This window comes from Diadema antillarum, unplaced genomic scaffold (genome assembly GCF_040938485.1).
Source record: "Diadema antillarum isolate AM-2024a unplaced genomic scaffold, OU_Dant_1.0 scf00000052, whole genome shotgun sequence".
NCBI lineage: Eukaryota > Metazoa > Echinodermata > Echinoidea > Diadematoida > Diadematidae > Diadema > Diadema antillarum.
This window is the reverse complement of record NW_027270941.1, coordinates 253,911-270,969: the sequence shown is the minus strand read 5'-3', so window position 1 is coordinate 270,969 and position 17,059 is coordinate 253,911. Positions and strand designations below refer to the sequence as shown.

Below are 17,059 nucleotides of genomic sequence, written 5' to 3'. Positions count from 1 at the left end.
AGAGATTGTAGAATCTGCTTTTGTGTGCATTTGTGTGCATGTACATGTGTCTTTATGTTCAGGTTAACAGTGAAACGAATGTGAATCGAGATTGTAACATCTATCCCCTTTGTGTGTGCATACAGGTGGACACGGTGAAGCGAATGTGTATCAAGAGGTTACCTAAGGTCCTTGCAATTCAGCTAAAGAGATTTGACTACGACTGGGAACGGTAAGAACACCTACGATGATTCATTCACATACTCTGTGTATTCATAATTTAATTGTGTAATGCAGTACTGAAATTGAAATGTGATTGTATGTTTAGTGTATTTCAGTGTATTGGAGATGAAGGTACAGTCAAGCATGTGATATTGTGGTTTTCCTCTAAGTGTGCAACATTTAATATCAAGTGTTATAATGTCTTATTCGTTGTATCATAGTGCATTTTGTCCTTGTTTTGGTGCTGTTACCCTTTAATACTATGTGTACTATGTGTTGTGAGGATGGTCTTTCTTTCTTTCTTTCTTTTTGATTAGTGGAAATTTCTAACTAAGTATTTAGTTTTGGGAGAAAAAGCAAGCACAGTATGATTATTCTTTCTTCTGTACACTTTAGAGGGGATGTTACTACAAGTGTACGTAACTGCTACTGATTCAAGGGTATGCATCGGCTTTGGCTCATGCCATCTCAGGTTCCATGAATGTAGTAGCACTTTCATGTTCATGTGGGGATGTTACAAAATTTGAAAAAAAATTAATATTCAAGCTGTATGTAATGTATAATTTCTTTCCTTCCTCGGGACATTAATTGTAAGAAATTCTGTTTATCTTGTATGTTTTTCTGCCTTTTGTCTTGCAGGGAATGTGCAATAAAGTTCAATGACTATTTTGAGTTTCCCAAAGAGTTTGACATGGATCCTTACACTGTGGAAGGCCTGGCAAAGATAGAAGGTAAGCGTTGCAGTCACATAGGTACCTTAAAGGAGACCTCCGAATGATTTTCAAACTTTTACATATGATAAACTATAAATTGGTTACGCTGGTTGCAGAGTTTTAGAATCTGTAGTGATTGGGATGAGGAATAGGAGTGTTTTCAAAATTTAAAACAAATCACCATGAACAAGGATGATGACATGGCATCCTCACAATAAGAATGCATGAGTATTATGCAAGGCAATGCAATATAGATCACAACTTTTTTTTTCTTTGATGTGCACCACAGTCCTGTGCAGCATATATCGTGTAAATTTCTGAGTACCAATGCTGGCAATCTGTGAAAGAGATATTATTGCAAGGTCTATGCACTCAATCCTTGACTTGACTTGACTTGACTTGACTTGCAGGTGAAATCATCCAGGATGATGAGAGAGAAAACAGCGAGGAGGAGGAGGAAGGGGGCTCCAGGAGCACCCTCTACCGGTTGGTGGGTGTGGTGGTGCACAGCGGGCAGGCCAGCGGCGGACACTACTACTCATATATCCTGCATAGGTGAGGCCATTAATGATGCAGACTGTACACCTTTCCTTTCCATCAGATCATATGTCAAATCATAGAATAGATGAGATTAGATATGATTTCATTCCATTCCATTCCATTCCATTCCATTCCTTTCCATTCAATTCTATTCCATTCGATTTGATTTGATTTGATTAATATACGTGAACTGACAAGAAAGAATACTGAGAAAATCTCAACATTTACGCAGTCATATTAAAATAAAGTCATCAAATACAACCACATGGGCAATGTGCATTAAAGATTAGATTTGGATCTTAGGGATGGTATTAATACAGTCTATGTTTATTCAGGCAGAAAGGATGTTGAGGGCTGTACTTTTAGATTGAATGAATGTGCAGCATGTGTTAGACATGTCAAAGTAATGATTTTCTGATCATGTGGGGAGAAAAATATATGCTGTGAAAATTTGTTAGACGTGCATATACTCATCTTCAGCTTGGTAAAGCGAGTATGAGAAATAGAGCTTGGGATAAACTTGGTTTGTAGTGCTGAGCTCAGTTTTAGGCATGCTTGAGACTTGAGACTTTGAGTAAGCTGTTCTGCAGGATGTGTGGTAAAAGGAGATTTTGGGATACTTGCCCCACAGAATGTGTCATTGTCACTACTGACATTACAAATATCAACAATTTCAATGAGAGTCGATGAGTCATTTGTTCAATTCTTCACAAATGAATAACGCCTCTTCTGGCATACTTGCAGCAATGATGATTGGTTTGTTTAAAGCGATAAAGAAACTTGGGTGAAACTACAAGCAGAGTTATGTCTGATATAAAAACATGAAATCTAGCACATGAAGCGAGAAACTGAGGTGTCCTTGTAACTCTCCTTCCCACAGAAACGGCGGAGATGGCAATCAGCAAGGGAAATGGTACAAATTTGACGACGGAGAGGTCACCGAGTGCAGAATGGAAGATGATGAGGTGAGAGACACAGGCAGATTCTAATAGTTTTACTTGATCTTTATAATAGATTGTTCCATTTTTGCATCAATTGACTTGCACAACTCTAAGTTTTGGGCTTCACATTTTTGTGTGTGCAGAGCTGTGTTAACTCTCAATTGCCCATTTTCTAAGGGTAATATCTGTCATGTATGTATGCCCCATGTTAGTTGTAATTCATATCTATCATATATCTAATTGTAATTCATATCTATCATATCATATCTAATTGTAATTCATATCTATCATATCATATCTAATTGTAATTCATATCTATTCATATTCATCTTGACATATATGTGAATTGGACTGCAGACATCACAGTTCCCAAAGAAGGCCAAGCCAATACAATGAGATTAAATGCCTGATTTATATTTTGCCTGTTAACAGTTTGTCAGGGCCATTGATTGGTCAAGAAAGCAAACCAGCAGACTTGCTGACTTGCTGATAGGGCACAGTAGGGGTTAAGTATTATAGTGGTACTATAAGATAAATATTATGGTAATCATATTATGATGATTATCACCAAACACCTTGCAGTGCTCTGTACCAACACTCATTCTTGCTTCTAATTGTTTGATGTCTCCAATCCTGTAGGAGATGAAGAACCAATGCTTTGGAGGAGAGTTCATGGGGGAGGTCTTTGATCACATGCTGAAAAGGTGGGTTACAGTTTGGCCTCTCTTCAAGGCTCTAATGGTAACACAGCCCTCTGCCCAACAGTGGTAATGTTTCCTTAACCCTAACCAGGCCGGGCTTTTTTGGGTGTTCTGTGGCCGGGGAGGGGTTGATTCAACCCCCCCCCGAGATCTCGGCCATCGATCGCACAATCGCCATGAAATTTGGCACGTGCATTACCTGTGGCGTATTCTACCAAGCTATACAAAAAGAAATGAAAATTTTCGTCATAATAATTAATTATGCTAATATATGCATAAATTCATACATTTTGCTCTAAATCACAAATTAAAGCTCCTAGAATCCTAATTTTTGGTGAAAACATTCTTTGTAGCATTCCTAACAATGTACTTGAAAAAAAAATTTGGTATCAAAATCAATTTATGTATTTTATCGTTTTATGAATTTCTTATGTATTTCTTTGTTTTTTCGACCTTTTGTTTTATCATTTTTTTTCTGCAAAATTTATGACAGAACCTATTTCAAGCATAATTATGCTAAAATTGATTAGTTTCAGCCTATGAAAGTGAAAATAATCATATCTTTATGAATAAGAAGAGAAAACTCCATTTGCATAGACTTTATACTCAAAATCACGTTTTTGAGCCATTTTCGGTCTGACAGGCATGTATAAAACGTCATGCGGCGTCGTAACGGTATGCGGGATTTTCACGAAAATGGTGTCAAAAGATGCGCGAGACCTGAAAGTAAAAAGTCAGCGAACAGCGTGATCAAAAAATTTCGCGCGGCGGAGTAGTCGCGAAAAATGTCGAGGGGGGGGGTTGATTCAAACCACCCCCCCCCCCCCCGGCCTCTTTAGGGTTAAAGGGATGATATCACTTTGGTAGAGATACGGATTCGGTTTAACTTTTTGCGAGTTTATTAGAAACCACTTTTATGAAATATTAGATAGCATACAATTCTATTTAAAGAGGAGTTCAAAGTTTATTTGTTGAAAATCAGTTATGAAATGGCTGAAATATCCTATAGCAAAGTAAAACAAAGCAATCTTAATAAAAGGAGGGTCTCACCTTTTATTAGGATTGCTTTGTTTTGGATATCTCAGCCATCAAAATAAACTCTGAATTCCTCTTAGAATTATATTCTCTTTCATATTCATTTCTCAAGAGGTTTCTCATTATCTCACAAAAATGTTGGAAACCTGAAGCCCCATCTCAACCAAAACTATATCATCTCTTTAAAGTAAGTCACTTCAGGTATTAGTTTTCTGAGACTATTAGTGTGTGCTCTGATTCTGTCTAACCATTTAAGGTATTTGCAGAAGCACTGTTGCTGTCAGGTTGTTCATAAACTTTGTATGTTTATTATCCTATTTACTTGTTGTAAGTAATTTATATAGCATACACTTATGGCATGCAAACACATAAATGGAAAAATCTGTGTTTTTGTGTATTTGTGTCATAAGTTTGTTTGTTTGTTTGTTTGGCCTGTCACTCCAGAATGTCGTACAGGAGACAGAAGAGATGGTGGAATGCCTACATCTTACTCTATGAGAGGATGGACAACAACAAGAAGGAACTGGACAAGGAGTTTGAGGGACTCACGATAGGTGAGACAAAGTACACATATCATCTAGTATAGACCGATTCGGGTTAGTTGAGGGCAGCAGACAATTTGTGGCACTGGGCGCAGCCATAAGCTCATTTTGAGGTGTCTTAGCCGACCCCCCCTCCTCTCCCCCACCCCAAGGGCAACATATTTATCGCGCACATGTAACAAAGGTTCGCGTACTAAGCAAGCATTTGCGCACTCAGTACGAGACGCCTGTTGGCTAAGACGACCATGCATCAGTTTTTCATTCCGCGCGCGGAAGGGGGTGGGGGAGGGGGGGGGGTCGGCTAAGACACCGCGTTAATGGCGCTGCCCATGCCAAAAATACACATAGCGCGTCACAGAATCGGTCTATACAGTACTGTAAAAGTGAATTTTTTTTGTGCATTACGTGCTACAAGAAGCTAGTGTAAAAGTTAAAGTCTGTTTTTTGTTGGTTTTTTTGTTTTGTTTTGCTTGTTATATGTGACGCTTTTTTATGTTTTGATGCTGCAGAATTTAAAACGGGGCAATTCATCTTACCTGGCCAAGTGTGAAAAGTAATTTGCACAAAAATGTCTGTCTTTACAGTTCAGGAAACTGTTTTGAAGGTCTTGTGCCAGTGCTGTCTTTTTTTTTTTTTTTTTTGTATTTGTTTTTTATGATAATGTTCAACTTGGAGATCAAGGGTCAACATGTTCTTCCAAGCATCTGGTTATTTTTGTAGAGAAAATTTTGGTTTATGGAGGATCATATTTCACTTTGATAATCTAATCATTTTCAGATTGGTGCATGCATAAGTGGAGATGATGCCGGATTAAAATCAGTCGTGCAAAATCAAAGCTGTAGACCTGTAGGCAGAGTTGGAATTTATGTGATACAATTCAAGTCTTTCATATTCATATATTCATTTCAGGGGTGTTTTGTGTGTGGTTTTTTTAATCTATTTCATGGTTCAGTTCAAATTTAAAAAAAAATCAGTTTTTTTTTTTTGATAAGATATCTTACTTCTTTCTTTCTTCCAAATGAATTTAAAAGATGACGAGCATGTGCCTCATTACTTCTCTCATCTGAACCTGAATTTCATGATTAAGAATATGCTGTCAAGTTTATCCCAGCTTGATCCCACGCATTGAAAATAATGTTGTGTCCAATTTTCACAGCACCCAAGATGCTACTGAAGATGCCCCCGGCCATCCAGCGCAGTGTGCGGCGGCAAAACATCCAATTCATGCACAGCCGCATGCAGTACAGCCCCGAGTACTTCCAGTTCATCAGGAAGCTGGTCACGTGCAATGCTGGTCTCTTCAACCCTCCACAGTCACAGGAAGCACAAATGGTGAGGAAAGAGACTAATTTGTTGACAGCTAAAGTCCATTTTAATTTTCTCTTTTCTCTTTTGACTGTCAGGAACAAATTAGAAACATCTTGATTAATGTAGTGAAATGAATTTATTTTGGTGGGTTTTTGTTTTGTTTTTTCATTTGCAAATGTTGAAGTTTCATTCAGCTGAATCTCAGCTTTCAACATTAAAGGGATGGTACAGTATTGGTGGAGATGAGAATTGGGCTTTTAACTTTTTTGCAAGATACCAAAGAAAGCACTTATGATATAGTACAGAGCATACCATTTTAAGAGGAATTCAAAGTTTATTTGATGAAAATCGGGTTTTGAATGACTGAAACATCCAAAAACAAAGTAAAACAAAGCAATCGTAATAAAGTGTGGGTCCCACACTTTATTAGAATCGCTCTTTTTGGATATCTCAGCCATTTCAAAACCAATTTTCATCAAATAAACGTTGAATTCCTCATAGAATTACATGCTCTTTCATATTTCATTAGAGGTTTCTCATTATCTCATCAAAAAATGTTAAAAACCTGAAATTAGATCTCAACCAAATCTATACGATCCCTTTAAAACCTACAGTTGCCAACACTTACCTCTTCTCACTAGTATGTGGCAGTGTATATTAGAAGTGTTTGATATGCTTAGAAATGACCGCAAGTTACACACCGATGCTAGGGAGACACTATCACTTGTTGTGAATGAACCTTTGACCTTTGACCCTAACTTGAATGCTTTGATTTCAGGCTCCCGAAGCAGAGGAGCTAGCGATGCTGAGCGTCCAGCTGGCTTCACGGTTCCTCTTCACCGTGGGCCTACACACCAAGAAGACACTACGGTAGCTTGAGACTTATTGACCTTACGTGAAAACATGCATGTGGGACTGCACATGTGATTAGCTTCTACTAGGAAAAGGGCTGAATGATGATTGTTATGAATGCTGCTGTATACATTGATTATATGATATCCAACAAACTTTGACAAAGACAGATGTAGGAGATAGCGATCATGTCGTCATGCTGCTGCAATTTTTGTGTCCCCCTAAATTAAAGAGTTTCCAAGCAATTCTCTGAAGATCTATCTTGTCCTGTCATGCATATTATAAAATATGTTAGGGAATTCTTGCACTCTGATTGGTTAATTGCCATGCAATCAGTTCTCGCTGACAGCTTGCATATTTAGATTCCAGTCATGTCACTTTCTGTAATCTTGCGTCCAGTAATTACTGGAGGCATGATTCACAAGATTTTTTTTTTTTTTTTGGGGGGGGGGGGTGGGGGCAAGAATTGTAAACTTTTGTGTACACTATTTGTACCGATCCACTCGAACCTGTAAATTTTGTGTATACTAATAGATTTAAACTTATTGATGGATAAGATTCGTTCATCTTTATCAACTTTGGCAGTAAAAATGCACTATCCTTAAACATTACTAAGTGATCCATTTAATATTTACATTTGTAAGTATAGAAGTACATCCTTACCAATGTGCTAAATGCTGTATGTAATATCAAAATCTAGCATTGTTTGTGTTTGCACTATGGGCACTTAGCACAAGATTTCAAGCAAAGTAAAAATGTCTGTTTTGTCAGGAAAGTGACAGTGTGCTCTAATGGAATATCCATCTTTGGTTTTCTCACCGACCCAGTGGTCCAGCCAACGATTGGTACGACGCCCTCTACATACTCCTGAGAGTCAGTAAAATAGTGCGGCGGTGGTTTGCACAGAACACGCTCTTCTCAGAACCGGCCAGATTTTCAGAGTACCTACTGGAATGTCCAAGCTCTGAGGTATGTAAACATCACTCTTCATGCCTACGCCCCCCCCCCCCCCCCCCCATCCCTTTGCAGGGTCGGTTTGTGGTTGTTACATTCTGTAATTATGTAGTCCCTTTGTACATAAAGAATACTGACAACCTCAACAAGAGCTTTCACAAAATGTCCATGCAACATGAAAGTGACCAGTACTGTATACGCCGAGTATTTCGTGAGGTTTTAATTTTCAGGAATTTCGCGAGACAGGTGCTATTCGCGAAATTAAAGACCCACGAAAATATTGACCCTGATCAAGCTATGAATGTGATGTGCGCGTATACATTTCTCCATATACTGTATATGTTGTAATGGAAGTTAACAGTATCTGTGGATGTGTGTTCATTGATAGAGAAAATGATAAATCATATCAACTGCATGGCTTCTAAAATGCTAACCTTGTCAAATCATCAAGTTTTCAGTGATTTGCTGAAAGGATGTGACTTAACTCTTGTGAAATTAATCATTTAAAGGAAATTTGGTGAGAATTTGTGTACCGTCCAGTAATAGACTTACAAAGTGAGGATCACTTTCTCTTCTTTGTTTTGTGATGGTTTAACATGTTTAACTAAATTTCCAAAATTTTCTTTGTTTCGTGCTGATCTCGGCAAAAGTTTCCCTGTTCTGTTTCTTCCATTTTTCTTTGATAAAAAGTGGACTTGAACACAAAGTGGATTCTCACTCAAGTGTGTTCGGTCTCCCAACCGTTTGTTACTAGTCTGCATTGTTCCTTTCTTTATTTCTCACATTGCAGGTGAGGAACGCATTTGCCAAGGTGATTGTAATCCTAGCACACTTTTCTCAGCAAGATGGTCCATTCCAACCCTTAATACAAGGTAAGAGCTTTACAAACACAGTCCTTAGTATCTCTTGCAAACAATAGACAATCAAGCCTTTCGGTTATAGTATTACTCTGAGAGAGATGCCTTTACTTGTTTAGTTCAGAATGTGAGAAGTGAAACTGCTTTGCATACCCATTAAATACATGTGTATTTGAGCCAGAGGAAATTGTCAGATAGTCATCAAAGTTACCGAGATGTGTACACCTAAGAATACATCTGATGAATCATGAGTGGTATGTGAAGGTGAGGACGATGACATTGTGAAATTAGTTGTCACAGTCCTATCAGTTCAATTACCCCCCCCCCCCCCCCCCCCTCGCTAAATACTGGTTAGTGATAAGGTTAGAGTAAAGATTAGGATTAGGGTTAGGTTTAGGGTAAGAGTTTGGGTCTGGGTTAGGATTAGGGTTAGGGTCATGGGAAGGGTCCAGGGTAATTGCCCTAGACCTGTCACTGCGCTTGCACATATTCAGCATGTGAATGCAACTGTCATTTCATCAATGTGCTTTGATTGCAGGGACATCATCGCCAGAGAGTTCAGCGAGTCTCAGCGACCACCTCCTGAGGGCGGTGTTGGACCTCCTGAAGAAGGAAGTGTCAGAGCACGGTCGCCATCTCACACAGTACTTCCAGCTGTTTCAGATGTATGCAAACCTTGGTGTGACAGAGGTGGGTACACATGTTGTCGGGACAGAGCATCTTATACCCCCATTCCACAGAGATTTCTCATTGGTCACTCGTCGGAAGCAAAGTTTGTTGCTTCCGGCCACCCACTGAAGTGTGTTGGATCGCGGTCTGATGAATCCGACTTGTGTTAGTCTACTAGCAGGTCAGTTTCGCGCAAGATCATTATCGGATGATCTTACCCCATCGGATCATTGCCCGACATGTCTGACGCTGACCAGATACATTGTAGTTGACCAACACAAGTAGAATTCATCAGACTGCCATCCAATATACTTCTGCAATTTGCAAACGTAGCAGAGTGTTACATTTGCTGCACAATTACGCTTATCCGACTGTTGGCTGGTTTTGTAGCAGCAGTGGGCAAGATTTGTGAGATGCCAATTTGATGTCCGTTGTTGCGTTTTTGCTTTTTTATCCATACTTCACTCACTCTCATGGTATCGCCTCCTGACACCAATCTGTTGCTTTTCTCTTCTGCCCCACAGCGGACACAGCTGCTGAAGCTAAACGTTCCTGCAACGTTCATGTTGGTGGCGCTAGACGAGGGGCCTGGACCGCCGATCAAGTACCAATACGCAGAGCTGAGCAAGCTGTACTCAGTGGTCTCACTGCTCATCAGGTGTTGTGACGTCAGCTCCAAGACCAAGTCATCAATGGCGGTCAGTTTCACTTAGCCTGATGCGCTCCTGACATATCTTCTGATGAGACAGTTTAAAGTGAACTGAAATTAATTAGATACAAATACATCCACACAAACAAACATACACATTCACATTTCTGATACATATCGTTTGCTAAGTGCTGATGCAAACTTTTTAGCCAAAACCATGTATGTTGCACGGACTCACCATTGCACAAAAAGTTTGATAATTTTGTAGAAGTACATTACAACATAACTTAATATCCAAGTTATGGAATAAAATTTTTTTAGTCAATATAACATGTATTATGACTGTGCGCGTGTGGGAGGGGGGGGGGGTGGTATATATCTATTTGTAAGTAAGTGACTTCATATTTGATGAGCAAACTCAAAGATATTATCACTCTCTCTCTTCATATGTTCCATTTTAACACTTAATGCTAATAGGATGAAATATGTGTACTGATGCATTTTATGATTTAACTTTCATCAAATTTCTGAAGAATTTCTGTGGATGAGGACTGTGGAGGCAAAATTTGTGACAAAGAAAAAACAACTATAGATAAACTGTCATATCCTGCTAAAAAAAAAAGAAAGAAAGGAAGAGAAATAAAAGGGTTAAATCTCATTACATCCAGTGGAGTGATGGTGGGTCAGTGAGGAAGATGTGGCTGTAAGATATATCTGGGTACCTCTATCACTCCCAAGATGCAAGTCCGATAGATGCTGTAGATATTGCATTGTGATACTGTGCTTTATGTTGTCGATCCTGTTATTGGCTGTCTCGTTCACACAGGGAACCAATCCGCTACCCAATCTCCATGGCGACCACACATGCCCCAAGCCCATCATGCCAATCCAACCTCAAGTTGCTGACCTGCTCTTCTCCAGGGGAGCCTACATCAAGAAGCTCATAGAGGACTGCAATAACTCGGAGGAAACTCCCAAACTCCTCAAGGTAACTACTTCTATCATCAGTAGAAGGCCAGAATAGTGAATTTTACTCAAATTCTATTTTAACACTTCTCTATCTTTCGAGAAAAAAATAATGAATGACAGAATTCTCTTGTGGTAGTGGTTTTAATTTCATGTGTGAAACATGTGCATTGAATTAAAATTGAGTCAATTGCAAACAAACTTGCATGTAAAACTTGGCTTTAGACAAATAGATGAGGAGTTCAGCTTGCAGGACTTGCATTTTATTTTGCATTTGGTTCTGAATTTAACTTCAACGCTACAAGGCCAGTCTCACATCATTCATGTAGTCATTGGTTGATGTACAATAGTTTTAGCTGAGCACCAAATAATGTTAAAGATCATGGAGTAGGAATGCTCATGCATTGATATTTAGTCCCTCTTTACCCCTCTACACCCCCTCCCCATCCCTCTCCACCCGTCTCCACCCCTCCCCACCCCTCCCCTGCCCTCTCTACCCCTCTTTACCCCTTTCTACCCCTCTCCAACCATTTCTACTCATCCACCCCTTTCTTCCCCTCTCTCCCCCTCTCCCTCTCCAATTATTTTTCCTCCTCCACCCATTTCTACCCCTCTCTGCCCCTTTCTAATTGTCTCCTCATCTCTCTACCCCTCTATATCCCCTCTCTACCACTCTTTACCCCTTTCCACCCCTCTTTCTCTCCAACCATTTCTTCTCCTCCTCCACCCCCGTCTACCCCCTCCCCCAATTTCTACCCCTCTTTGCCCTTACCTCTTTACCTCACTACCCCTCTTTACCCCTCTTTACCCATTTCCTCCCCTCTCCCTTTCAACCAATTCTACCCCTCCACCAATTTCTAACCCTCTCCACACCTTTCCATCCCCTCCCACTCCTTTCTACCCCTCTTCACCCCTCTCCATTCTTTTCCACCCCTCTTTGCCCATCATAACCCCTTCTAACCTCTCTCTACTCCTCTCCATCCCTCCATAGTTCTGCAGTTGGGAGAACCCCCAGTTCACCATCGTGGTCCTAGGAGAGCTCCTGTGGCAGGTGGCATACTCCTACACCTACGAGTTGCGCCCCTACATGGACCTCCTCCTCCAGATACTACTCCTCCAGGACTCCTGGCAGAACCACCGCATCCTGAATGCCCTTAAAGGTCTGCACTCTCTTAGATCCACCGAGAGTCTTGTTTTCCTTGTATTTCACACAAACTATTTATTAACCCATTTCACATCCTGTTTGTGCTTACAAGCACATGGTGGAAGTGAAAGATTTTTTTTGAAGAACATCGCTGAATTTACATCATTCATTATGTGGGAGATATGGCTTTCATGGCATAGGGCGTCTTTCCAAGGTGAAAGTATGGCATTCTGATATAGTGCTCTGGGTTCCATGACATTTACTCCTGCGACAATTGCTCCCTTGAAATACCCGCAAGCTATTAAAGCCAAACATAAATTCTACCTACAACATAACCCTAACCCTAATCCTAATCCTTAGTCCTTGGAGAAAATAAGACCAGAACAATTGTCGCAGGAGCAAATGTTTTGTCACCAGTGCTGTTAACTCACCTAGCCGATGAACTCTCCATCCTGCATTAGTCACTTTACACAACTCTTTGTTTCACAGTTTCCAAACTAACCTACCACCTGTCCTGTTGGTCACCATTTTTTTACCCCCCAGGTATCCCGGATGACCGGGATGGCCTCTTTGACACCATCCAGAGATCCAAGACTCACTATCAGAAGAGGGCGTACCAGTGTATCAAGTGCATGGTGGCACTCTTCAGCAACTGTGAGGCGGCCCACCGTCTGCTGCAGAGCCACGGGGACCTGAAGCGAAAGTGGAACTGGGCCGTGGAGTGGCTCGGGGACGAGCTGGACAGAGTGAGTCAAAATCTGATACTCCATCCTCAAGTATTTGTATTGATAGTGGTCATTTAGAGAAAGTCTCTGTAGGCACCAGCAAACCAAATACCGCCTGGGCCACAGAACGTGCCCACTTCTGGTACAATGGTGCACGAAAACGGTGGAAATGAATCAGTTGTGTACTTTTCCAGTGGGACTGTTCAAACCAAACATGTACCATATTGTGGCTGAGCACGGTAACCGGAACAACTGTTATGCCATCGCTCAGGGAGTGATTTGATAAGGTCCGGGCCGTGAAACACGTTCCATGGCCTGGACCAACATCAGAGTGATGGGGCCTTCATACCAGTTACAGAAGGCAATGAGCAAGCTCAGTTGGTTGTGTGTGTATGCATTAGGGTCAAGATGTCTAAAGTTCCAGGCCAAGTCAGACCAGCTGAGCCAATGTTGTTAGTCATCATACTAACCCTTGTTGTGACAGAGACAAGACACTATCAGACAAAACCCTTAGTCCCTCACATTGGTTATAAAATGAATGTCCCATGTGTGGCTCGAGTTAACTGTTGTACTTAGTAACAACCAGTGCATCTCTGAAAGAATAGAATGAAACCTGGTGAAACAATATGTTTCATACACTTCCTGCTAAACAGATGAATAACGTCAATCCCTAGTGGTTCACCTTTAGTCTCCTAATAACAGTTACATAATGTTATAACTCATCACATCACATCATGCTGTACAAAAGAAGAAATTTATCAGAAAATGAGCTGAGATGCTGGTATCATCTTTGCCGTTCCAATTCTCACTGCTGCCTTCTTATTTTTTCTGCTCTTCGCAGAGACCGTATTCAGGCAATACTCAGTACACCTACAACAGCTGGTCACCGCCGGCCCAGAGCAACGAGATCTCCAACGGCTACTTCCTGGAGCGGTCACACAGCGCTCGCATCACACTGGAGAAAGCATGCCAGCTATGTCCAGAAGAGGTCGGTGATGGTCAATGTGATATCAAAGCTATTTCTCTGTTGAGAATATTGTCATATTTGAAAAATACCTGTACAAAGAATAATAAAGATATGTATTGATAGTCCTAGCATACATATACATTTTGTGATGGATGAATTAATGATGTCTTATGAACTAGATACTTTCGTGAATTTAAGCTGACAGCCTTTTTTTGCGGCATGAAACTTTTGCAATATGTCACTGGTATTCAATGCATTGTGTACACAAAAACTTTTGCATGCATTTTACTTTGCAAATGTTGGCTCCTTGCGAAATTCCTGTAAGTTTCATGTGCGCGAAAATGTGTGGTTTGACAGTAAGTCTGGACAAAAAAAAAAAAGATTGAGGTTACTAAAATTGTGGCTGCAGATCTGAGGTGATACTGAATAAAGACATGAGATTGTGCTCGATTTAAAAAAAAACAAAACAAAACAAATGAGTGCAAAGTCCATTTATGGAATTGTAAAATATTTCCTAGTGATGAAATTTTTGCACTCTCTAAACATGTCCTAGGGCAACTGTTTGAGACATGAAAAATTATTGAAAATGATATTTGTCCATGAAAATTTACTTCTATTATTAGTGTTCAGACAGCCAACAAAATTTAGGACATGGAAATACATTTCACTTGACTGAACATTGATCTATGTAGCATAAAGTAAGTTATGTAATGCATATATTCTTTTTTTTTTTCATTTATCAGGAGCCGGATGAACCAGAAATGATGGATGAGCATGAGGGTTCTGACCCCCAAGATGAGGCGACGATGCCAGCCCATTACTCCCAACCTTTGCCCCACCTGCAGGCCCCGCCCAACAACCAGCCACCACAGACTCAGCCACCGCCACAGCAGCAGCCTCAGCAGCAAGGACCTCAACAGCAGCAGGGGCAGCCACAACAAACACAGCAACAGCCGCCACAAAATATCACCGCACAAGTAAGTCATGGAGGATCCCCTTCCATGTGTTTTATTCTCGTCTTCTTCCTGTGTGAAGGGTTATCATGCTCTAGTTGTGGTCTTTTGCTCTATGCCTGGAAATCTCAGCAGCATTTTCTTGGTTGTTAGTGGTGATTGAGATTCAATTTCGCTCTATGTCAGCAAATATCTGTTGTGAAGAATTTTTCTCTTTCCTGTTACTGTTGTCAGCTCTGTGATTGCAAAGTTTAATATAAATAGGATGTTTGTTAAAAGTGGAAGTACATTGTATTCCCACATATTTGTATGGATGGAGTGAAGGCAGTAACATGAGTTGAACTCATGAGTGAAGTTTGAGGAAAATTAGACAGTCCATTCAAAAGTTATTAATTTGTTTTAAAGTTTATGTGCTGCCGTCGCTGGATGAGAAGACTTTAAAGGGATGGTACAGTATTGGTGGAGATGGGAATTGGGCTTTTAACTTTTTGCGAGATACCAAGAAAGCACTTACGATATAGTACAGAGCATACCATTTCAAGAGGAATTCAAAGTTTATTTGATGAAAATCGGGTTTGGAATGACTGAAACATCCAAAAACAAAGTAAAACAAAGCGATCGTGATAAAGTGTGGGTCCCACACTTTATTAGAAACGCTCTTTTTTTGATATCTCAGCCATTTCAAAACCAATTTTCATCAAATAAACGTTGAATTCCTCCTAAAATTACATGCTCTTTCATATTTCATAAGAGGTTTCTCATTATTTCACCAAAAAATGTTAGAAACTCGAAATTAGGTCTCAACCAAAACTGTACAATCTCTTTAAGAGTTTGGGATATCACTGTTGAACAATGATATAAAGAAAATACAGAGAGAATTGCACAAAATCTAATTCTTCATGAAAAGGACATGTTCCTCCAATTTGTTACTGTCAGGCTGGTAATAGCATTCCCCCTGCTTTCTGGAAGAGGTAAGTCGATCGATCTTTCATAATGCTAGAAAAGGAAAATATGTTGAATTTTCTTTATTATATTTGTATTATCATTATATCATTGCTATTGACCACAGCAGAGTTAAGAAGATTTTATTTCAAATGTTGTTTGTTTGTGTACCATATGCTTCATGCCAGTCATTGATTATGATTTTAATCCTTCTATTTTTCAGAATAGTCACATGCAGCCCCAAGTGCCGAATAACCAGCAGCCAATGCATGGGCTCCCCCAGCACTCGGGGCCAGGAGGCAGCCTACACAAGCACCCAAACACCATCAACAACACCCTGCACAGCCCCCAGCAGGGTGGGGGTGGGGGCGGGGGCGGGGGCGGGGGCGGGGGCGGAGGCAGCGCAGCACCCCATCCCCAGCAGACAACGCCCGAGGACCCCACCCCCATGGATGAGACTGAGGGGGGTAACAACAAAGAGACTCAGTGAGGTCCTGGCCAGCCCTAGGGTGGGGCCAAGATGCGGCCGTTTTTCTCTCGCAAGTTGGAGCGCCTCGTGATGCCATTCGCGGCAGTGGAAAGACTGTTGAAGAAGGATGGAACGACTTGGATGGAACAGTTGGATGGAAAGAACCAACAGAGTTTTCTGTGGATATGCATTAGGCAAGGCTTCAGAGGCCCTGGAGAATAAAAACGGGGAAAGATAGGGAAGCCCTGTGCGCATTGCTTGAAATATGAGCACATATTTTTGTTACCAGTTAATGAGAGAGATGGAAAGTGATGCAGTGACGGTGAAATGAAAGCTGAAGAAGACGTAATGAAGAGTAGAAAGAGATGGACATTCAAATATCACGTAGAGCATGAGTATGAATGTTATTAGCCAGCACTTAATCAAATAATACTTCTTCAAACAGCTCCACACAAATTTGATTTTAAAAAAAGGCACGGGAGGCTGTATTTCAGTGGTGCATTAGAGCAAAGGCTGTAAATGGTCCCACGCCTCAATGTCTTGAATTCTGGGGAATAGCAATTGACTCTACAGCTTCTGACCATGGGTGCAGTGCGGTGATTTTTGTTGTGACATCACCTTCCTATCCCCAGGAGTTCCTTGACAGGATATACCCCCTGTCTTGACCAAAAGGAGAGAAGTCAGGGGGACACTCTCTTTGTGAATAAAGGCTGTTGAATTGAGGGCGTGAATTTGAAAGGAGAAAAAGAGATGCCGTTAAACTTGATGTACTTCTTTCCACATTTTCATTATCGGTATGAAAGAGTGTATCAAGTATTTGAAGCTGTAAGTGCTCAGAGAAACTAGCTCCACTTCCCTGTGGTGTGATGGATGGTAATGATATTGCAAGCTGACACTGAACCAGAGATCAGCAAGTCATAAAATAGTGTGC

General features: G+C 40.7%; 1 protein-coding gene across 1 annotated transcript in view; it reads left to right on the top strand.

Moving 5' to 3' along the window:
- LOC139715613 (ubiquitin carboxyl-terminal hydrolase 9X-like) overlaps positions 1–16,149 on the top strand; it is an 84,905-nt gene extending 68,756 nt beyond the window's left edge. Inside the window, exons 45-62 of the mRNA XM_071627172.1 lie at positions 126–211; positions 841–932; positions 1,325–1,469; positions 2,335–2,419; positions 3,035–3,099; positions 4,576–4,685; positions 5,830–6,005; positions 6,760–6,851; positions 7,661–7,802; positions 8,578–8,659; positions 9,183–9,334; positions 9,838–10,011; positions 10,789–10,950; positions 11,920–12,088; positions 12,616–12,818; positions 13,639–13,785; positions 14,508–14,741; positions 15,883–16,149. Coding sequence (XP_071483273.1) covers positions 126–211; positions 841–932; positions 1,325–1,469; positions 2,335–2,419; positions 3,035–3,099; positions 4,576–4,685; positions 5,830–6,005; positions 6,760–6,851; positions 7,661–7,802; positions 8,578–8,659; positions 9,183–9,334; positions 9,838–10,011; positions 10,789–10,950; positions 11,920–12,088; positions 12,616–12,818; positions 13,639–13,785; positions 14,508–14,741; positions 15,883–16,149 — 2,583 coding nt within the window. The remainder of the gene's footprint in view (positions 1–125; positions 212–840; positions 933–1,324; positions 1,470–2,334; positions 2,420–3,034; positions 3,100–4,575; positions 4,686–5,829; positions 6,006–6,759; positions 6,852–7,660; positions 7,803–8,577; positions 8,660–9,182; positions 9,335–9,837; positions 10,012–10,788; positions 10,951–11,919; positions 12,089–12,615; positions 12,819–13,638; positions 13,786–14,507; positions 14,742–15,882) is intronic.
- Positions 16,150–17,059: the final 910 nt, after the last annotated feature.